Raw genomic sequence first — 23527 nt, 5'->3', positions numbered from 1 at the left:
TCCTTTCCACACTTGTGTAAAGTCACACAGAGGTTTGGAGCTTTTGGTCAACGTTTCTGATCGTGTGCTTCTGAGAAGTAACTTCCTGACAGACAGTGAAAAGACCCGAGAAGTATCCCGCAGTGAGTTGTTTTCTCACTGGAGAGAAGAGCTATGGCACTGAAGACAAGGCTCGGTCGGCCTGCCGGGACTAAGGCGACTCTAAACCCCTCAACATGGTTGAGAGAGGAGACGGTAGCGGGGTTTTCAGACTTTATACAACAGAAGAGGCCACACAAAGGAGGAAAGGCAAAGGAACCAGTGGAGTCCAGCTTCAACATCAACGAGATGTGTGAGTACACTCAGGGGATAGTATACACAAGGGGGAGAATATTGAGAGTCTTGTTGGACTTAATTGTAATTCATCTTCATCTATTTTGGCTGCATAGTAAATGATGGCATAGGTAAAGATTTTCTTTACTGTAATGAAAGACAACGACATTGTCCATAATTTGTCAAAATAAGTTAAGTTGTGCTGCAATGTGGTAAATTGTATTTTTAATAATGAATAATATTCAATGTACCATAACTGCACATAGCCTCACTTTACCTAAAAACATATGTTATCATGGTTTGTTGTCATTGGGCAGTGCTTGTGACAGAGATAAAGTTAATCGAAGCAGCCAAGCGGAATGACGTTGAGGCCATGAAGCTGTGTGGCCGGGGAGTAAACGCCAATGTAAAGAACGTGGTGAGTGTATGCCAGGGATCCTCACAATCAATCACACTTCATCTTTAAATGAAGAAAAAGTTTTTTATTTTTGCTTTTGTGAAGAAAAAAACCCAGATGCTACAAAAGGTGCATGTGAGATACTTTGCCCTGTGGGTTTTTACCAAGTTGTTTCATACAGGCTGTATAAACACGGCCCACAAAAGACACCCCACTTGAAACCAAAGAATATTGTAAGATTGAGTTTAAAAACATATTGTGATTCCCTCAGTTCCTCTGGCAGACCATAATGGCAGCTTGTCATTGTTCTTTTGAACCCAGCATAACAGGACTGCCCTTCACTTCGCTGTGGCCGGCAACAACAAGGAAGCGGTGGAACTACTTCTGCTGTGGAGGGTGAAAGTCGACCAAAAGGACATTGTACAGTCTTCTACCAAACGGAACCACATAATGTGAACACTTCTACCTGCTTGACCAACCAGTCCCACCTCACCCCCCTGGCTGTGTGTCGTTGTGTCCCCTTCAGCACGGTGTAGCCCCTATTCACCTGGCGGCCTGGTTCGATTGTTTGGACATCCTGAAGCTGTTGGTCCGCGCTGGAGCCGACCAAAAGATTTGTAACAATGTAAAGAAAACGGTTAAGGAGCGTATCTAGTCCTTTGGTCGTTGACACAAAGAGAATCACGATAACCACAACATAATTCCAAATATTGTAATCCTTTTACCAATGTTTCCATTAATATTAACAAAAAAGAATCCGGTTTTACACGTAGAACTAAACATTTACGTAGAATGCAGAAACTGCATGCTACTTAGCTGTTACCAGGTATATTTATATTCCCTGGACGTCCTTTTCATTAATATTTCTGCTTTCCAATTGAACGTCTCCCTTAGGAAGGGTTAAACATCATCCACTGCGCTGCCATCAACAACCACTCTGTAGTTCTGCAATACATTATCGAGGACCTGCAGATGAAGGAGCTAGACAAGCCAGACGGGGTATGCTCTGTGCCCCAAACACCCAGATGTTCACAGTGTGGTTGACCTGTATTGTAAAGCAGGCTAATTTAGTTTGCCTCTGGTTTTCCACCCTCCGCAACCAGATGGGGCACACTCCATTCGCGCTGGCCGCAGAATGTGGCTGTTTGGAGATACTAGATATGCTAATGTCACCGGCTTATGAAATGGCCTCAACTAGACCCAACAAGGTTTGAATGTCTTTTCTTCTTGCATGCATCTTGGTGCACATTGTGCCGTTGTCATTTGAGAACCTATTGTCTCACACACAGTCACTTTGACGAGCCATCTCTTTCCCGTTTCTGTCAGAACGGTGACACCCCCCTGCATTTAGCAGCTGGACACGGCCACTTTGACGTGGTGGGAAGGCTGCTCCAGAGCTTCGAGACCCGGGATGAAATCAATATGGTAGGCGATCAATGTTAACCATGTCGCTATTGCCATCTGGCTTCATGTCCCTTGTGATGGCGTGTGGCTATCGGCTAATCCTCTGCTGAATAGTGACTCATATTACATTTACTAAACACTGGATTGAACACTGGATTAGTATTGATGAAGTGCGACAGACAAGTTGCCCAAAATCGGATGAAAACTGCAGATAATAACATCATGTAATCTATAACATATTGCTGACAAGTTTTAAAAAGCTGAATTCAATGAGGCCGTTTGAAAGTACGTCAGGGTGAGAGAAGTCGGCCCTAATAGAGTAAACCCCAGGTGTGCTATGGTTGTCGGTGCTTTCCTCCACTGTAGCAGAAGGTTGTTTGTGGTGTGTCGCAGGCTGAAGAGACTGCGCTGTACCTGGCCACCGAGAGGGGACACGAGGAGTGTGTGAGGGTCCTTCTCCAGGCCGACTGCAACCCAAACATCGTCACCTTGGTACAGCTCCCCCTCCACCCCCCATTACTATTATCTGTCAAAGTCCTTCACTTTTACTTCTATTCAATGAAGACCGCTGCTATATGATGTCCTTCCTAAAAAGCTCCTCACACTGCCCACTAGCATGTCTACCCCTCTGTCAGAGTGAAACCCTCTCCTGTCCCCTAGACCAAAAGGAGCCCTATACATTCCGTCGCAGAGAGGGGGGACACGTCGTTGTTAAGACTCCTCCTGGACCACGATGCCCAGACAGACTTCCAGGATCAGGTATGAGGTTTATCGACATCAGCGTGCAAGTAGGTGTCAACCTATTGACCTGCGTGATCAATGTGTTTCATGCCAGCACGCCGCTTTACGCTTTCATAAGATTGACCAGAGAGGTGTTTTGTGTTTGTTCAGAATCTGGAGGCTCCTCTTCACCTGGCAGTGAAGAACTTTCACATCCCCGCCATCCATATGTTACTGGAGTCCGGCTGCAACATAAATGTCACTGACAAGGTGGGTTCTGCAAAGTCACACATTACGTTTTTGACAGGTATGACATTAATCTGCTCTATTTTTAGAAAGTGTATTTTGTATCAAAAATCCTGACTGCACAAAGGTTATGCAGTCCATTCTTGGGAGATGTGCTTGTGAGGTTGAATTGAAACCGGTCTGTGTCCCGCTCACAGAGATCCCAGACCGTGATGCACCTGGCAGCCGAGCTGGGGAGAGTAGACATCGTGGAGATGCTTGTGAAAGCTGGGGTGGACCTCACCCTTTTCGACAAGGTAAGTCGAGTTTTACGACAGGTGAAGTAAAACTAAAAAAACTTTACATACCGGATCGTCAACTCTCCGGCATGTTTGCAGTTTTCTGCGGTTGAGGCTAAGAGGTTGAGGTTAGTCTATTTATCAAAGGAGGAGCACAAGCTCAACACACATTTAGCCCCATTTACAATTCACACAGTTTACATGTTTAATCTTGAAACTGTTGGGATGGCGCGTTCAAACCACCATACTTCCCCTCTTGTGGAGCAGCACAATAAGACGGCCCTGGGTGTGGCGGCCAGGGCCGACGAGGTGGCCATTGTTGACATGATCATCAAGGCTGAGCGGTACAACGCATGGAAGGAGGTGAGGTTCACGCTACCATTCTTCTCGATATGTGGAGCTGCCTGCACGTGCCATTAATAATCCAAAATTGAGGTGCCGGGAAAACAGTGATTAAATTAATCGCCGCATGATCCATTTCCTTTCGTCACCTTTCGTTGAATTCCCAATAATGTTATTGCAGCTGGCTGTGATTGTACTGTCAATGTGATTAAGCCTGTATTTGTTCCTCCTTACCCTTCATGACATTCCGCATTGGCGCTTAGATTATGAGATGTGTGTGTGCGTGTGAGGGGAGGGGGGGGTTTACACACCCTGTCTGTGTATACTCTGCACTGTGTGGCCTTTCTCAAGGTAATGACATGATTTGATTGACCTTTCAGGCACATCCAGAGCTTAATGAGAATCTTCACAGCCAGTCTCCGCTGACGTTTAAGTTGGACCACCGTCAGGAGACCAAGCAGTTTCGTTCCACCGTCTGGCACCTGTCACACGGGCTGTTGAAACCAGGGGACTGGAAGAGACTGGCCAAGCGGTGGGACTTCACCAGGGAGCAGGTGGAGGCCATTGAAGCGCAGTGGACAGGTGAAGTTACAGCTTCTACCAAAGGCCGGGGTCTTGGCCCTCTGCTTAAGGTCACGATGTGTTGGAAGTGCTACTCATCAGGGTAAAGGTATGAAAGGTTTAGGTTGAGACTAAGGGTCGGCCCTTAGTCTCATACCTAAACCTTTGCCCTGATGTTTAGCTACAAGGTTTGATGTGGTTAACTCCAATGATCAGCTTTGAGAGGGCTGAATAATAGACAAAGGGCTGGTGTGTTAAAGTTCAGGTTCAGGGTAAGGATCAGGGGGGGAAAAGAAAACACATCATGAAAATAATCAGCAATGTCTATCCAGAGGAACCTAAGGCAAAGAGTAACCTTTTTCTAGAGATAATTGGCGTCGACAGAGCCAGTAGCTTACACATTAATGCAAAACACTTTCTCCTAATTGGTCAATTTCACCCTTTGAAGACGTCCATGAGTTACATCCTACTACTAGGCACCTCAAGCACTAGTGTATCAAACACAATACAATTGTCGTTTTTTTAGGGGATGAGACAATTTAATCTATTAGGTCTTTATCCGGTTGATCAGGTTGAACTGGAGCAGGATAGTGAAGTGGCTCAACTACAGTGTCTCCCAGCCTAAAGGTTTTGTGTCCAATTCCCATTTAAATTCACTGGTGGATGAAAGGGTTTGCTAAAAGTGTATCAATAGCCATTCTTTCTATCCACAACTTACTAAATGGGCTAGCTTTCTATCAAGTATATCTTAGATGTTTCTTTTTGTATTACAGCTAGTAGACTGGTCTCGCAGGACTTGTGTTTTCTGTCCGCAGGCCAGAAGAGCTACCGGGAGCACGGCAACAGAATGCTGCTGATCTGGCTCCACATGGTGGAGTTAGCTGGCAAGAGCCCTGCCAGGGAACTCTACCAGGGCCTGATCAGCACCTCCAACAGGACAGCTGCAGGTACAAGTCTGAAGTACTGCGTCCAGTTTCGGATTTACACGGTATGCATAGTACGCATGAGGAATAGCATATTGTTGCACATGTTTACCAAGTGTTCATTTGTTCCCCTATGCAGATAAGCTCCGGGAGGAGACGAAGAGCAGCAGCAGTAAGAATTGCAACATTTCATGAGCCAGATAAAATCAATTCACACAATTTACAACGAGGTATTTCAATGCTTTGTTTAATTGATCGATTGGCCTGTACACAAAGTTTTATTACAGAACAAAACAAAGATAATTTATACATTCGTGTATGACTTGCATTGGGGTTTGTGCTGTAAACTTAAGCTTAGGTGTGCAAGACAGCAGCCCTACAAGACTCACCAAAGCAGCCAAACCGAGACTTTACCATTATTTAAAACATGCCACTCATGTAAAAGCAACTGTTAAAATGTAAATAAAAAAGATAGATATACATTATAAATAATGTCTAATTTCAAATACACTGGATAACTCTTGTCAATAAATTAATAGAAAAAAAACTTATCCTGACGCCTGCTTGATGCGGTACTATGTCAAATAAAGCAGTGTTTTTTTTATGCATAGTACAGTAAATGTAAATAGAAAACCTGAGAGCAGTGTGTGTGTGTGTGTGTGTGTGTGTGTCAGTCCAGCACTTTGACGGAGTGCACGTGGCAGGTGCTGGGATGGGTGCTGGGATGGGTCCTGGAGGATGAGCTCTGGGCCCCCCTGACGCTGGGGAGGCTGTGGCCCAGTAGGGCTGAGGGGGGGTGCCTGGAAGCAGCCGCGGACGGACCGATGTTGATCTGAAAACACACCACCACCACCACCAAGTCACATCCTATTCAATAATCAGTTTCACCACAAACATTAAAGGAGACCTGTGTAGCAGAGTATTCATTAATAAATCTAATGACGGCTGAAATCACACGTGGGCGTGTCCACCCAGATGTGCCGTGGATAGATTGAAAGCTCCGACAGCCAACCAGTTAGTGCCGGGGGACTTGATCTCTCCGTCACCCATCTGGTCGGACACGCCCACCACTGGTGTCACCGGTTTTATTTAGATTTCTTCTGTTTAATTGGCTTGTGGTGACGAATCAACCTCACACAGCTAATAAATAAAACAAATAGCCCCCCCATTCTCGATTTCAATCCCGAGAAGAGCGTCGCCATGCTAACGGCTGACATGGTTACCTGGGAGACCGGCTGATGGCGCTCAATGATCACAGAGCTCATGGGCGGAGTCATGGACATGACGTGGAGGTTGCTGGGGCCGATCCGGCTGAAGTCCTGGCGGGCCGTGATGCGGGCCGTCACCGTCTTGGAGGGCTTCTGGTGGCCGACCCCTGCGGTGACCACCCGCCCGCCGCTGGCCTGCTGTCGGGGGGGGGGGGGGGGGCGTTTGAAATGCGTCACCGCAGAATTTGGTGCTTTGAAGGCGGGTCGAGCCGCAGCCTCCTCTGTGCAGGGGTTATGCCATCCAAAAAAGGATGCAGGAAGCCCTGAGATGAATAGAGCGGGGGTCTGACCTGTCTGAGGGGGCCTGAGTTGCTCCCCAACGGCAGGGAGCTGTGGATCACCGTGGTGGACGCCTCTGGTCTGGTGACTGGGGCGCTGGAGCCCAGCTGGCACGAGGAGACACCAGGAGGGGGATCATTAGAGAGAGGTGGAACACGGATATGGAAACTATTTTTAATCAACACCATTATGGGCCTCTAGGATGTTTTTGTGTTAAGGTAATCTTTTCGGTACTCGTCGATGTGCCTATGGCAAGGGAGTTCACTCAAGTTAATTAATGTAAATAGGAAACTAATTATTTGGGTTCCTGTCCGCGATGCGATGCAAGCAGGCGTTGCGGAAAGCCCCCTCTCACCATCAGCCTGGCCTCGCTGTGGGACGGGTGGGAGGCATGGGACGGGTGGGACGGATGGGAGGCGTGGGACGGATGGGCGGGGGGGTCGAAGTGGACGGGGCTGAAGTGGACGGAAGAGACAGGGCGGTCCTGCGGCTGGGCAGATGAGCTGGAGCCGCACTCGTCTTGGGGAGGCGGGGCATCTGCAGATGGAAGGAAAACAGAACATGAGTCATTAAAACTGGCCCGACGACGCATCATAAACACAGGGTCCATAAGGAGCCTGACCCAATGGCTGCCAGGCAATAAGGAAGAAAGAGATAACGACCTTCAGGGGAACTCCAGTCAACCACAGGGTTTTGCGTTGACGGAATCCCATCTCGATGGTCTCCTCCTGATAAGCATATGCTCACTATTAAAAACTTAAAGCTTAATCATGTCCCTACAGGGTTTAACCACAGCTACCCTCTATATCATTAAGTCTACCCAAAAATAAATGTTACAAATTGAATATCATCCGACATCAATGTTGTGATCATCTTCATTTAATACTTTCCGCTTCCACTTGAATAATGTTGACCTTAAGCTGAATATGAAAACCTAACGTGTATAATGGTGAGGCTACTTCAAGAGTATGATCAATATGTAGGACGGCATGGCACATGCGTATGGATGAAGATAAAAAAATACATGGACCAATGCCAACATTGATTAGCGGGGAGATCAAAGAGGGCAGTCTAAAATTGATAAGCTGGTTAGGAGTCCTTTTCCCTCGGGGTCTCCTTCCTGGACAGGTATAAAAGCAATTATATAATCAGATCCCTTCCCTTTAATCCGATTCAAACCTTCCGTAATGACGTTAAATAGTTTGGCGTCATAGGCAAAGGGACGGAAAATTAATCTGCACCTTCCGCGCACACGCGACACAAAACGCATGGAAAAAGAATCAAGATAACACGAGGTCCGACGGCAACGATACAGCGTGGACCACGAGCACAACGACACAGCGGTACCACCCTGCGTCTGAAGAGGTCCTTTTCAATCAGTCAGTGTTACGTGAAGGTTACCACTCAGTGAGCAAATCCATCGACCAACCTACTGCACCGCACTGATCTGTGGACGACTCCCGGAATAGATCTCTCCCCCAAACCCCCCCTCTTAAAACCATCTCCACCATCATTCTTAACGGTTGCCAATAGCACAAGGCTGCACTCTATTGGACGGGGGGGGGGGGGGGGCACCTTAGGCTTTCTATCCTCCTAGTCGTGTTGGATCAATAGATCTCCGGCAGGGTACGCAAACAAAAGGATAATAATGCCTTCAAGGACATTTACCGGCGAAAGCAGTAGCATTAGAGCTAGTTCATTACAGGCCCGGGATTTAGAGTCATCTAAAGCCCGTTTTAAAGCTCATTGTACTGCAGACCGGAGTTGGTCGTTGGGTCTACTCTATGACGGTGATGCTGGTGTGCGTCTCACTGTGGTGATGGTGGAGGTGATGGTGGTGGGCTGCTGCTGACGCTGCTGCTGTGGCAGCGGTGGCCACAGGGGGCTCCGGCCGTCCCTCCCCGGGCTGGAACATGGTCAGGGCCTCCATGTTGAGGGCACACACGCCCCGCATGAAGGCCTTCTTCATGGACTCTTCGTAGCGGTCGCGCTCCACCCGCAGCTTCTGGATCTCGGCCTGGGCGTCCTCCACGGCGTCGCAGTGCTGCGGACGGGGGGACGGGGTCAACGGTGACATAAGAAAACAACAATATCCCCCCTGGAAGTTCCCCTAGTCCCCTACTGGAAGTGAAGTGTGTTGCACTATGCGCACAAAAGCACTGTGTAGGGCTGTGGAATTGATCAAATTTTGTTCGCGATTTAGATTATTAATTTATTTTTGTATATTTTATTTTATTCATTAAAAGAACAGCTGGAGACATATTTGTACATTATTTTCGATTTGAACAATTCATTTTTGAGCATTGTGTATTTTTTTGGTTCCAAGTTACAAAGTGCTTTTTTGGCGAGATATGCTAAATAGTTTTCAAAATCTATCGTTTGAATAATGGTGATTTCAATATTGACCAAAATAATCATGATCATGATCTTTTCCATAAGCGAGCGCTATGTATGTAACTTGTGTCTTCCGTTCAGTGTCCCATGATGAGCTCAGGTTCTGATCTCATTTTCAAGCCCAATCCGCGTCCCCCGTTTGCGTCCCCACGCTGCGCACCAGACAGCGGCCGGTCGCTGGGCGGAGTCAGCGGCGCGTCCCCCCCCCCGCCCTGCCTCACCTCCGCTATCCTGGCCTCGTAGTCGGCGGACAGGCGCACGCACACCTCCTCGGCCCGGGCGCGGCACCCCCGCTCCACCTGGTCCTTCCAGTGCCGCCGCAGGAGGCCGTGCCAGCCCAGCCACACCCTCCTCTTCAGCTGCAGGTGGTAGTGCTGCTGCGCCAGCTTAGAAGCATGCGCCTTGCAGTCGCACACACACACACACACACACGCACACGCACACAACATAGAACACACACACACACACACACAATCGCAAGGGAAATGGGCCAGAGACAAGATTGCCATCACCATCAGTCCATTTCCTAACGATGGAGGCCATTAAGACGATGGTGTGGTACAGAGTTTCTTCCAGAGTGAGAAATCGCCACACATGAAATAAGGGCGTCGCTACTAACTATGCACAAAAGATATAGGAGGCACATTCAGTGATTAAGTACTCTATTAAGTACGTTTATACTGGCATGGGTGATCTGGGTGTCGTACAAAAAAGATATGCATTATGGCCAAGTCATGACACTTTAAGAATACACATTTTAAAGCAAAGTGTTATCAAGCAATGGCTCTCTGCATGTGGCTACCTCCTCTTTGACCTGGCTGTGCTGAATCCTCCAGGTGGTGAATGCCCTCATTGCCTCCATCTTTTCCTTCTGTCTGTCCAACGCCTTGCTCAGATTCTTGATCACCTGCGGAACGACAAGAGAAGGGCAATCGGACATCGCCCTAACGTTAAGTCATACTTCTATGTTGAAAAGCAGTAGGTCAACACCCGTCTGCCAAAACACTCATTCACTGTCATCTGGTGATTTTTCTTTATCAAGTGAAGCCTGTGTGTGTGTGCAGTACATAAATGCAAACCTCCTCAACTAGTCAATCATGTATTAACCGGAACAACCAAGCCGAGCGGACAAGCGGTTTAATTTCTAGATTTGTGCTTGTAAGCTACGGTGGCTAAAAGTGTCATTCAACCTCTTCATTGATTAGCTTCTGTAGCCCATAGCTTGAGCGAGAGAGAGAACCTTGCGTCACATGCGGTTAGCTGCTACCGTCAATACCTCGTCCTTCCTCTGGTTGGAGGTCTCGTAGGTCTGCAGCAGCTCCTTCAGGCTGCTGAGCTCCGCGCTGAGGCCAGCCGACCGCGCGCCACAGCGCTCTCTCTCCTTCCTCACCTCCAGCTTGTGCTGCTCCACCAGGGCCATCCTCCACCTCCTCAGCTCCGTCAACACATTGGACTGAAAGGGGGAAGGAGAGGGGCATGGACTGGTCACAGCAGAGTCACCGGACTGTGAGGTAATGTATGGGGGAGTGACAGGATTGTCCTTGAAAGACATGAATCGTCTCATTATTTTCCTCAAAAGATCTAAAAAAATAAAAGGAAAATGACGTGGCCTTTTGGGAAGACAGTTCCCAAAATCTGGTCGCACAGAAACACTCCCAAGATACTCAAATAATTCAAATATATTCTCAGCTTTCATATTTCTCATGATATACTGATGATTAAGAGCTCATAAATGCAATGAATGAAAACGTACATTTGTATGCAACAATTAAGATTCTCATAGAGATTTGTGGTAATGTGGCCGTGCACGATGAAAACCAATATTGAGTAGCTCATAGCGGTTTAAGTATGAGGCGATAATGGAAATTAGGTAGGAACGAACATACAAATATTTATGCTGTTACAGTGGGGCCAAAGTAATCAGGACATTTTGAAAACATTTTAAGAATCCCCTCAGTCCGAGTTTTAGTGGTGTACATTGTTTACACAGAACATCCAGTCGAAAATTCCCATCCCCCAGCTATTTTTCATTATTAATATTTTGAATAAGAATTGTTAATAAAAGAGTCCAGATCCAGTTCATATTACAATAGAAACACAATGTGGTACTGTGCAGCAGATTCACTCAAAGTTAAACTCAGCCATTCCGATAAGCTTTAAAAATTATTTGAAATAAATGGATTATTTTATATTACTTAACAAGTCTCTTCCCAAAAGCTCTTATATTGTGAAACTGAGATCAACCATTTTCTTATTTGAGTCTAAAATCTTCCCACTAGATATGATGGTTTTATTTTATTCTCGATCAATGAGGATTCCATTCAACCACCCAAACAGTTATAATAATAAGAAACACACACAAAGAAATAATGTACTCTGTCGTTTTCTTAATTGACAAGTCCGCCCCCACCTTGAGATGGCTGCTCCACGTGTCCAGGATGTCCTCCACCTTGCTGATGTTCTCCTCAGAGATGAACCGCTCTGTCCCTTCGGACTCCCAGGAGTCTGGGCTCGTCTGTCTGGACCTTCCTGCATGCGCCCGGGACCTGTCCAAGGGCCCAGCTGAGGTCACGCCAGAGGAGTGGGCTGCAAGCTCCTCCACTAGGGGGACGAAAGAAAGACAGGTGGTCTTAACTGATGATAAACCACAGCAACACACGCTAGGATGTGCTCCATCTCATCACATCAAGGGGTCTGAAGTTACATTTAAATGCAATCTATCTCTCATATGCGATGCGATTTTATACATATATTCTATACTTTGAGCTCAATCTCACCATAACAAACTCTAGATTGTGATTTGTGTCCACCATCATTTTTGGATTTTGTATATATATTATATACTTTAAGCGCAAGCTCACCATAACAAACACTAGATTGTGAGTGGGTGTCCGCCATTTGGGCGGAGGATGTTGTTTTCCCCACCCGCCTTGAACGTCGGTCATGTGCCACGTCAAGTATGACCCCTGGAGAAGAGGAGATAGGCATTGTTGATGTAGCAGAGGAAAAGACAAGCAGACACAGTTGAACACACAAGGGTGTTCGTAAGTGACTGTGAATGAAGGTAAAAAAAAATACAATAAATAGTGACAAGTGAGAAGACGTAGGATGAGTAAGCAGGAAGTGTGTGAATACACTTGTAAAGGCTGCTGGTAAAAAATGTTGAATGAGAAGAGCGCAGTTTCTCATCCGGGAAAACACTGATGTCAATATCTTAATTAAATCCAGCAGGGAGTGCGGGGGCTGCACTTAGCAGCACGGGCAGAGTGCCAGCAGATCATTGCCAATCAGTCTGGCTGCCATCCACATCTCTGTGCTCGACTACATGACAGCTCAGGCGCTGAAGCTCTTTTTTGGATTGTGGCATCAAGGGACACGACTGATGGATTGGCTAGGACGTGCTTGTTGTCAAGGGTTGGGGTAAACCGTGTATCATTTGATGAAACTCAAAACGTAATGTCAAACTTTCTAACGCAAAATCCCTCATGACAGTCGATAATTGAAGGCAGCACACGGTACTCCTCTGCATTTGTGTCGGTCAGAAATCTTTAGTTAAATGAACATGGCTGTGACTGTGCATGTAATCAGCTCAAATCACCTGCTTGGCGTTGTGATTTCACGTCATCCATTCTATGCGATGGTCTAGCAGCTTCTCTCGAGGTGCTGAGCCAGCTCTGCATGTGAGCAGTAGTGGGTCCTTCAAACTTTGGCGTGACGACAGCAAAGCGAAGAAGCTCCTCGTACTCGTCCTGTGAGGTCCCCATAAAGAGCACATGTAAAAGGTCACATGTAACAATAATAATAATTGATCCGTTTTTTATAGCGCTTTTCTAAATGCTCAAAGACGCTTTACAAATAAGAAAGGAATACATACAGACAGTACAGGCTATCAAACAAAAGGGAAAAAATAAACAACACCACAACAATAGGCAACACATGCATGACATGTTTGTATGATGACATGCTGTAGAATGACATGTTTCCTCACCTGTAGCTCGGAGGACACTGAGCTACCCCGATCTGAGTCCTTGGGCAGAACTGGACTGGTTGCTGCCCCCTCGTCTGAGGACATCTGCAGGGTCAAGGCATGGATTAATCTCGTAAACAGAGTCACTGACAAGCCAAACTTAACGTCTGTTGTGGATTTGGTTTCGTTCTGCCGAAAACTACCCTCCTCTAGCAATCCAATAGCTTCAACAAACGTGCTATTTGAAAATAAATGATTTAATGGACTGTACAGGGAAGCGAAAGTACAAGCGAATAAATCAAAGAAAACAAAGGTTATTAACAAATTGGTTTCGTATCGTCTGCGTTTGCACTTGTTTACGTCAGTTGAATAAAACCACGAAACACAAAATGCCGTAGTTGCAAAGTCACACAAAAGCCATACCTCCTTCACTCAATGTTACAGAAGAATCAGCAAACTCTTCCCAGTCAGCATTGTAAACTTCACGTCAGTTGGAGAACGCTTGCTAGCGTTTCAAACGAACAAGGCGCGACGCGATTGGCTGCCGTTTCCATGGACATCCGTATAGACCCTTCTGATTGGATAGGGCGTAACCGTAGTAACCATAAACGGAACAACGCAGACGCTAGGGACCAACAGCTACAAATCCGCAGCTCCGCCTTTCAAGATTAGCAGGTGCTGCCTTGTTTAGATATGCTGACACAGTTATAATCATAAGCAGCAGTTTAAAGAAACACTTCAAGATCTATTATTGATTCAAGTAAACGATCAAGTCTCCAGTATTGTGAATATTGTATACAACAGGCTATACAGTTGCAATTGTAACTTTTTCAATGCATTTCGACCAATGTTTCTAATAAATTCCTTGATGCAGGAAACAAATGGTGTCCATTCAAAGACCTTAACAGGCTTTCAGGTGGCATGTCCACTACTTCACTTGTCCATATAAGTGTCTAAATCGTTGGGGCGAACCACCATCACAACAATCTCCCTGTTGGCGCTTACCTTTGCAATTTGATGGCTAACAAATGACAATAATTTGCCCATGTGATGTTGAGAATGTCGCATACCTCGGGAAACTCATGCGATTAATAGTATCAAGCCCCACATATGTGGAATGGCTGCTTGGCAGTCTGTGGGCTGGCAGGAATTCAAAACAGAGGAGACATATGGTGCCTCTCATCCATGGCAAGGCTGGCAGCGCTGGTCTGGGGCCTCCTTACCACCTGGCTGAATGTGACTGTACTCTGCTCTCAGGAGGAATGCGATCATGCTGCATTAGACCTGCTGCAGTCTGAATTTGAATTGGATGGGGGTGCACAGAGGGGAAAGCGGGATAAGCCGTTTGTCAGTGTGCAGAGATCCCCCACTAACTGTCCACCAATGTAATTCTAATACTTTAATTCTAATCCTGTCCATGCATATCCTGGCAAACAATCTCCGATTTTTCGAGGGATGTTGGCTGACGGCATTTTAGGCATTTTGTTAGTTTATCTACACTTATGAGGTCTGTTTGGGATTGGTTGACAAAATAACTTGAAGTACTCCGGCCCAAATGCTGCCAGCCCTTTCAGTGATAATGCGGTGTGAAAACACTGTACCTCTGGGAAAACATTTATGTTTAAAAATATGCATTTATATTATTATTTATACCATGTGACTGTTACAGTCATAACAATTACAGTTGAATAAAAGTCTAAATATATACAATACAAAGGCTAAGAGAGCCTATATGATGTCTCTACACAAGTAAATGTTAATGTTTTACAACTGGCATGTATTGAAATATCTATAGAATATATTTAATGAATATTCCAAATATTAACGATATAAAAATAACTAATGATCAAAACGTCATAATACGCTATTTTAAAATCCTAACCAAAATCAAATTTATTTTGTATATGTTTAACTTCCAATGAAGGACAGTTTGTGTCGTGAAAAATTAAAGCTATTGTACCAACCTCCACACAGTGGGAATAATGGCTTGCGATGCAAACACAAGATACAAAGAGAAAATAGTAGAGCACGCACACTCAGTCCATATACTCTTTTTTCTGTGTTGCGAGAAGAACAAACCCACGAGTAATAAACTAGTGTTGAAGGGGCACCAGATTACAACGTGTAATACTGCCTCTAACCCTTTCTTCTCCATCCCTTCGTAGATTTCTCCTTCGTTTCCGAGAGGAGGAAAGGCACCTGGGCCTGTGGGCTGAAATGGGATGCAGCTCACATCCCTCTCCCATAGCCTGTTCAATCTGTTCCAGGACAATAATCACAATCCATTTGACTTTCCTCCCCCTGGTATTTTAGCTCAGGTACGCTAAACTATTCAGGACCTTGCAATGGTAGACAGAACTGAAATGAGTGACTAACCGTATGTGGTTTGGCAGCTGTGCTTTCTGAAGAAAGCTTTTGCTATTTGTAATTTAAACTCTCTGACTTAACATTTGTTTTACATTGTTTATGTAGGTACACATTTCTCTATCAAATACATATTATGTATATTTTTATATATTTCAAGCATTAATGAAAAACAAATCACGCACTTGAAAAATAACCGCTTGTTGAACATTCTGCTCATTCTGTGTTGTTTATTGCTCAAGCGTTTTCAAAAAAGGAAAATAAATACACATAAACAATGAATGTGTTATCATGGGGTTTAAGATCCATCGATTTATATGAGGGACAGTGACCTCTGATTGAACACGTCTGTTTCCCCTAAGCTGATGGTTCGGGACTTCCCATTCTCCCATACCATAATCCATCACATCGATGACACCACTGCATCGCTTTGTTGCGCTTGAGCCCCCAGTGAGCAGCAGGGCTATTCAAGTTCTTCAGGAACGGTAATACACCATGATTGCGCTTTCCCCAATCAGAAAGTGGATTGTATACGTTAACGACACGTTGGTGAAGAGCCGGGTGCAGATGAGGAGAGTGGCCACGGTCGACCGACCGGTGAGACAGTGCTTCTCTATCGCACACGAGGCAAAAACAATTAGCATCAATGTCTCGATTCCTTTGTTATAATCAGGATAGAGATACGCAGCAGACAGCTACTCTAGTTCACCTCTACTTCTCTATTCCACGTTGAAGTCTGGCTTCTCTAAGGGCTGTGTAGTACCTGTATTTAATGGTTAGGAGGAGCACGCAGAGAGGAGTGTGTCTGCGTGGCTTGCATCTGCATCTGCCTGCTGTTCAACCGTTTACTTTTACCACTAGAAGCTCAAAATAAAGACCACAGATTTCATTGAGTTGCTGTTTTGTTATGCAAAAGACACTCATCATGCGTTTCAAAGCATGTCAAGGCAAGCAAGATATATGCATATATTGCCTTCTCATGACTTCAGCACTTTCAGATATAACGTGTACTTGTGTGTGTGTTTGTGTGTGTGTGTGTGTGTGTGCATGTGTGCGTGTGTATGTGTATGTTTGTGCATGTATGCATGTGTCAGTGTGTCTGTGCAAGCATGTGCATGCGTGTGCACGTAGGTGCATGTGTGCTTGGATTTCTTATGGCTGGAACACGGAACCCCATGCAGGAGAGAGCCGGGGCCTTGTCCTGCACAGCGGACTGTGCTGTGCATACTACCGTGTGCGAGGGTCACTCTGCAGTCCTGTACATTAGACTAAGTGCTCTTTGGCTCTCCAGCGGTGGTAAATGGAGTCTTGTGGCCAGAAGAGATTTTGTCATCCAACTAAAGCAAAGTGTGTCCCCAGCCCCCAGGCCACTGCTTCTGTGAATCATCAAATTCAGAGGACAAAGAGAGATGCCTTTCTTTTCAACGTGTGTGTGTGTGTGTGTGTGTGTGTGTGTGTGTGTGTGTGTGTGTGTGTATCTTCGCTTTGTGTGTGACTGGGGTGTGTGTGTGTGTGTGTGTGTGTGTGTGTGTGTGTGTGTGTGTGTGTGTGTGTCTTTGGGGGGGGGGTTGTGTGTGCACATGTGTGTGTGTGTGTGTGTGTGTGTGTGCGCGATCACCACTAAACTTTTGCATTACTTCTTAGCATGATAGCATAAATGTGATGCATTATCAATCCAAAGTGATTAATGCATGCTTTAAGATTTTAAGGAAATCCTCATGGCACATGGTTATGTTTAGCATCATGTTTGTATTTATGTGAGGTTGACAGACTTCAGATTCATGGATGATGAGCAGCCTAGTTTCCCTGTGCTAACATCAGAATTCTGTTGTTTTGTTTTTCTCGCTTATTTTTTTGTTTTTTCATGGTCTGAGAAGCGTCAGGATTTGACAGCCACACAGTCACCCACTCGCTCATGCTTCACAAGAACCTACTTATCTCTCTGAGAGCCTGCGTTAGGTTATGGACTCTTGTAATTCTATTGCATAATCTTATATGATTCCGTAATGGGCAGTATATGGGCTGCTCAGTTGGAGGCATGCAAGGCAAATAAACACATGGACAAACCCAATGCTTTTTCAGGATTCTACTTGTAAGTGCAGCCTACCACAATGAGCCTACTGCATCAGCCGGATATGGGAAGGGAGCAGGGACCGTGTGTACTGGCATGGAACTGCAGCCCTTTCGAAGATAATGTCTTAACATACTACCTACCTGGTATAACCTATATTAAGGTAAATTAATTATTTTTGTATGGGATGCACGGCCAAATTTAAATAAAAATGTAAATGTTGAATTTAAATAATTTGCAAATTTTAAGTTTCTATACGCAAGCATACACGTGGTCATATATCGCTTACGCCGTAAACTGGTCAGCACCATGGAGAGCAATAGTTGTAAGTCCACTAGTGGGGGGGGGGGGGGGGACTTAACAAAGATACATGTATCTACTAAAGCCATAGCTTGTTTGGTATTTGCAACACAAAAAAAATAACCTTAATCTATAATGCTTTCAATATCAGGCTGGCTACACCATGGACGCTGACTCCTTCCATACATTGCAGTATTTCAAATCAACCAACCAATCAGATATGTTGTTAACGGAATGGCCTGCATCACTCACTGAAATACACTTATCGATTGCACGACCATTCCGGACTAGCTGCCCATCTACAGAACTGTTCTGCTCTTTCTAGCTCTCTCCCTTTCTCTCTCCCTCTCCCTCTCCCGCTCTCTCTCTCTCCCCACTCTCTCTGTCTCGCTCCCGCTATCGCTCTCTCTCAACCCCCACTAACACACACACACACACACACACACACACACACACACACACACACACACACACACACACATACACGCGCATGCACGCACACACGCACAAACACACCCCTTTCCTAAAGTACTGCAGAGAGAATACTGCATAGAAAAAAAAAATGCCGAGCATGGGCAATTACCTTAGATCCTCGCTTTAGTGTGGGATAGCAGCATAATTGTACAGGTTGACGAACGCGAAGTCTGGTGCAATGGGTAACCCTCGAACAAATCCACTGTAGGACCCTACATCTCTCGTTAAATAACGGTAAGAAGTTACTTTTTTCTTCAAGTGTGAGCACTATCATTATAACGTTGCCTTACAATGTTTCCTTCAAAATCCATTGAAGGGGAATCCTCCTATGCAGCCTTCCTTGTATGAATTGTTGAAAGAGAAGTTCGGAATAAGGAATTAATTTGTTTTTAATTTATATAGATACCCATTTTAGCGTCTCATTATATATTCTCCAAGTTGGTTCGTCGTCTAAACTTTCTCCGACTCCGACGTTTTTAATCATTGCATGTTATCCACATTATAAAAGAAAACCATCATTTTTTGTTTAATTGTAGCCGTGTGTGGCACATGCGCTCTGGGGAGGGGAATGCTGGTGTGCATCGCTTTATTTAGAATGAAATACTTCCGATCCGTCATCTTTGCTTTGTCCTTATGGAGAGGCTTGAGTCACATGAATTGTGAATCGCTAACGTGGCCACCTGCCCCCGGCAGTTAAAGCACTCACTCTGCATTGCCGCCAAAAAGGCAGGAAGATGCAGGAATTGTGGCAGGCGACTGAGTCATCTACCTCGAGAGGTTTCGAGCAATTGATAGGCGGCCAGTAAACTAGAAATCCCCAGCAAAGTGTTCGCACTGCAATTTGAGGGTGCTATTTCTGGTGGTAGCTCTGCTTGAATAGAAATGTTTTCTTTTGAAAATCTGTTTGCTCACTTATTTGTTTGATAGTCTCTCCCTTGGCATTTGTTTCCTGCAGCTTATACAGTTTGCTGTATCTTTTTTTTGGGGCTTATTTTTTTAATGTTTTATTATTATTATTTTATTAATTTACATTGGGGTTAAAAAATCAATATCAATGACAATAAGAATCTTCTCTCTATCTTGTAATAAATAGCCTGATGCATAACTTTCAAATTCATTCTCCTCCTCTTCTCCTTTTAAACTTTTTTTTTTCAGCATGAGCAGAGCTTTTAACTCTTAAACGTGTCACCTGATCAATGGGAAACATATAGCCCCAAAATAGCACCTTATGACCATGCAGAAACAAAATGCGTCAGCCAAGCAATCTGTATTACCCCAAGTGTAAAGGGCCAGACATGCAGAGAAGAAAGATAAATTAATAATATTCCAGACTCATGGATACGTTACATTCCATTCAAACAGTAATGCAATTTTCCTTTGCTCTTTTCTGGTTCTGCACTAGTCATTATTCACTGTCAGCTGCACGCCTTTTATTCATTCAAGACTCACATCCCTGGATAAAAAGGCAAGTCTACCATCACCTCACAGCCATCATTTAAAATGATTTGAATCATTTAGAGATTAATTCAATAAAACAGAAAGACCAAATTGCCTCCAGGATTATATTAGTATGGCACGCCTCAATGCTGTAAGTGTGTATTTGCATGGAGAAGATGTCGATTTCCGAAGGTGAGGTTTTAGTGCAGGTTAATGTGTTCCGTGTAAGGGCTTTTCTTTGTGAGAGTGGCAACGCAGAGGCACCATATGCTCACTAGGAATATGAAACACCAGAGGCATTATGAGAGAGAGAGGGACTGAAGACAATACACACATTACGCTCTGTGGGGCTTCACCCACACAGCGGTATAGCCTCGTGGATGTGGAAGTGATTCGTTTGGATGAGGAGCTGTCTTTCATTTTGTATTTTGAGCTCTATTTTTAACATCTCATGAACAGTATATATATAGATGCAGTGTTTGCATTAGAACAACTGGTCTGCATTGTTTTGTATTCCTTTGTGGTCACCTGAATAAGAGGTTTTTCTGAGTTGATAATTCCACTTTTCTACATTGTGCAAAGAGTGGCTCATTTCCAATGAATATTGGTATTATTCTTTAGTCTGACAACATAAGAGGGAATTGAAGCAGTTTCAGTTGTGATGTTAAATCAGTCGCCACAGTTATCAAAGTTTCTGAAGGCTCCATTGTTGTCTGCCATTGAGCGATGGAAGATGTGAACTGGTGCTGGTTGGTTTCTGGTCTTGGTTGTCAGTTGTTGCCATCTGCTATCACGAGACACTCATCCTTTCAAATCATCACTCGTATCATATTTTGCTCATCAAATCTTCTACTAAATCTGAATGTGTGTATTTATCTTTTGTGAAAATAAAAAACGATTTTTCCATGAATTAATTTATACAATTTCCCATTTTTTTTTAGTTGAATTTATAAAATGTTCATTCTACATTCATATTAATTTCTTCTCTTCATTAACATCTCTCCCCCCCCCCAACACCTTCCTCGCTCCTTGCCTTTGCCCTCTCTGCCTTCCCTGCTCTATCGGCTAATGGCATGAGTATCTGATGCAATCCCCTAACTGAAGACATCTCAGGCAGAGGCTGAGACTGTGTGCCTTCCAGATGAGGTCATGGGCTTTCCGTTTTGATAGGATTACATGGCGCTCGGCCCACTTAGAGATTGGACCAGCTCTCCCCGATGCGGATAGATCAAACCAGCCCTCAAACCTCCTCCACCCACGCATGTCTTTGGAAAGGGAAAAAAAGGAAGAAGAGGAGGAGGACGCTGATGAGTAAAACGTAACTGACTGGGGAATACATGAATAACTCTCAGGGGCCCGCATGATGGCAGCCATTACATTAGCACAGCCACATTTAAGTCTCTCATGTGATGTTCATAATACGATTAAAATACGGACACGGGGGTTTGGGAAAAGCCAGGATTTAGGTAGAATAATCGTTAAAATGTTTTCGTTTTCTTTAATATACAGAATATTGAGATGTTTTTCTAAAATGAAGGTTAGGTGAATGTGTGTCTCTCTCTCTCTCTCTCTCTCTCTCTCTCTCTCTTTCTCTCTCTCTCTCTCTTTCCCTCTCTCTGTCCTTAATCACCTTTTGGTTAAATTGCATCAGTGTGTCGTATCATTAGTCTAGCCTGATGGCAGACTGTACTTTTTCGAGCAATGCAGTATTGATTTCACATCAAGCTGTCTTGAAAATGTATTAAGTGTTTGTCTCCTGCAGTAGTTGCGGGTCAAGTAACCAGAAACTCTCAGAAAATAATTGATTTTTTTTTAAACTTTTGCCTCTAACAAGCTTCTGGTCCATGCCTCTATCTTTCGAGGTGACCGGTGTTCAGGAGGTACAATCCTTAGAATCATTCACTACCTTTCTCTTTTTAAACTGCACACATAAAAACACAAGACAAACCATAATGGGATAGACAAAGAGTCTTCGAAAATCAAAGGTGACATTTCATTTTTGAATTCTTCTCATGTTAACTGTTTCAGAACGTATCCCTGGTGAGCTATTTGACTAAACTCTACATCCCTTCATTTGTCTGTGTGTGTTAGTGTAAAGAAGGATTTTGGGGCCAAGTCATTCGCGACCCAGCGTTTTTTTTGCAGTTAAAAAGGGTTGAAGCAAAGCAGGACCACTATCCATCACACGGACAGAGGCTATCGCCAGAGCAAGGACTATTTCCAGCCGACATAATATTAACTCTGTCTTTTCCAACGGGGGAAGAGAAAATACACTGAAGAGAAGGAGGCTGAAATTCCGTCGGCCTGTTTTAATATTCATGATATTCTACATCACAGGTTGCTGTTTAAACAGCAGAAAACCCTAGTCAAACAAAAAGTAATTTATAAAAGAAAACGACATCCCCATCCAATGACCAGTGTAATTGGCAACATACCATTCTGCCTTGGACTTTCAACCAAGACAGACAGTCTGAACCGCGTCATCTTGCTCGGTGTATAGGATGTATTTAGATATAGCTTGGGGGGGCCTCAGAGACTTCCGAGTGATGTGCAGTGTAGTATGCCGAATCCCACTTCCTTCATAAAATCTTTCCGCATGAATATGTGTCAAATATGAGTACAAAAAATAATAATAAATATATATATATGTGACAGATGGAACGCCCATGACTGGTTAAGCACGTCACGGATGGATGAAGTATAGTGTGCAAAAAAAAAAAGAACGCTTGGTTTTATCTCAGACTCTACACACGGTTGTGTTACACGAGCGTGAGTGTGTGGCAGTAGCCACGACGCTGAGCTCACTTTTGGACTGGAAGGACAAGACCGAGGGACAAGGGGCCCCTCCACAGAATGGGGAGTGTCGCTGGGAGTGTGTTGCCCCTCGCTGCACGCGGGTTTGATTGTGATTGCCCCTGTTGCCCTGGCTGTCGGCGCCGTCGGGGTCTCGTCAGCCGTGGTCAGGTGGGCCGCAGGCCGCGGGGGATCGTCTGCACACACAGAGTTCCCTCCTGAGCCTCATCACCAGTGACAGGGGGCCTCACTATACACCCCATTGATTCCCTGACAGGCAGGCGGGCTCCACGCACACACACACACACACACGCACGCACAAGCATGTGCGCACGCATACAACAACACACACATGTGCGCACGCACATACACACACAAAAACACAAACACAGGCATGTGCGTGCATGCACACTAACATACACAAACACACACACACACACACACACACACACACACACACACACAAAGGCATGTGCGCGCACACACACTAACACACATACACACACACACACGCTTTATGTGTGTGGTATCATTTCTATATTTCTATTCATCCTGTAGTAAGGCTGAAGTATGAACGAGTTTAAATATAAGAAATGGGCTTGTTTGTAACAACAGGAGTCATCCAGTGAATCAAAAAGGAAAGTCACCTTGAATCATCAGTCATTTTGACCTGTGAAATAGCATGATGGAGGCTGGAGTCTCCCAGTGATTTGTGTCCTCTCGACAGGGCTTCAGTGTCCATTAGAGACCGTGTTAAGCAGCTCTCAGACACTTTTGACATCTAAGGTACACACACACACACACACACACACACACACACACACACACACACACACACACACACACACACACGCACACACACAAACACCAAACCCAAACTTAATTAAACATACACAAACATCACATTTAAGATCAAGTGAGGCTGGGATCTCCCCCCTCCCCCTCCCCCATGGGATTGGAAATATTTCAGAGGGCTTCCCCCATCCATGCTGTGTGC

General features: G+C 44.9%; 2 protein-coding genes across 5 annotated transcripts; one reads left to right on the top strand and one right to left on the bottom strand.

Annotated features, from left to right (window-relative positions):
• Positions 1-44: 44 nt before the first annotated feature.
• ankdd1b (ankyrin repeat and death domain containing 1B) lies at positions 45-5933 on the top strand. 2 transcript variants are annotated; one of them, XM_079745857.1, is made up of 16 exons: positions 45-331; positions 630-730; positions 1031-1129; positions 1236-1334; positions 1604-1708; positions 1813-1917; positions 2036-2134; positions 2507-2605; positions 2774-2872; positions 3005-3103; positions 3277-3375; positions 3625-3720; positions 4080-4281; positions 5076-5207; positions 5323-5413; positions 5858-5933. In XM_079745857.1, exons 1-15 carry the CDS (start codon positions 154-156, stop codon positions 5376-5378), a joined length of 1668 nt encoding a protein of 555 aa, XP_079601983.1. In that variant the 5' UTR covers positions 45-153; the 3' UTR covers positions 5379-5413; positions 5858-5933. The 2 variants fall into 2 exon arrangements, with proteins under 2 accessions (XP_079601983.1, XP_079601982.1); XM_079745856.1 differs by lacking the exon at positions 5858-5933 and having other exon boundaries at positions 5323-5459.
• On the bottom strand, positions 5854-13575 carry poc5 (POC5 centriolar protein homolog (Chlamydomonas); the record flags this gene model as incomplete). 3 transcript variants are annotated; one of them, XM_079745829.1, is made up of 13 exons in its annotated part: positions 13515-13575; positions 13113-13196; positions 12723-12873; positions 11986-12090; positions 11535-11725; positions 10401-10577; positions 9927-10031; positions 9346-9525; positions 8543-8774; positions 7086-7267; positions 6742-6837; positions 6407-6589; positions 5854-6015 (listed from the first exon to the last, which is right to left on the bottom strand). In XM_079745829.1, the coding sequence occupies exons 2-13, from the start codon at positions 13194-13196 to the stop codon at positions 5854-5856; spliced, it is 1848 nt and encodes a 615-aa protein (XP_079601955.1). In that variant the 5' UTR covers positions 13515-13575. The 3 variants fall into 3 exon arrangements, with proteins under 3 accessions (XP_079601955.1, XP_079601956.1, XP_079601957.1); XM_079745830.1 differs by having other exon boundaries at positions 6407-6586; XM_079745831.1 differs by having other exon boundaries at positions 10515-10577.
• Positions 13576-23527: the final 9952 nt, after the last annotated feature.

Source organism: Pollachius pollachius (assembly GCF_949987615.1).
Source record: "Pollachius pollachius genome assembly, chromosome: 1".
In the NCBI taxonomy this organism is placed as follows: Eukaryota; Metazoa; Chordata; class Actinopteri; order Gadiformes; family Gadidae; genus Pollachius; species Pollachius pollachius.
Note: the sequence above shows the minus strand (reverse complement) of the source record. Positions and strands in the feature narration are given on the sequence as shown.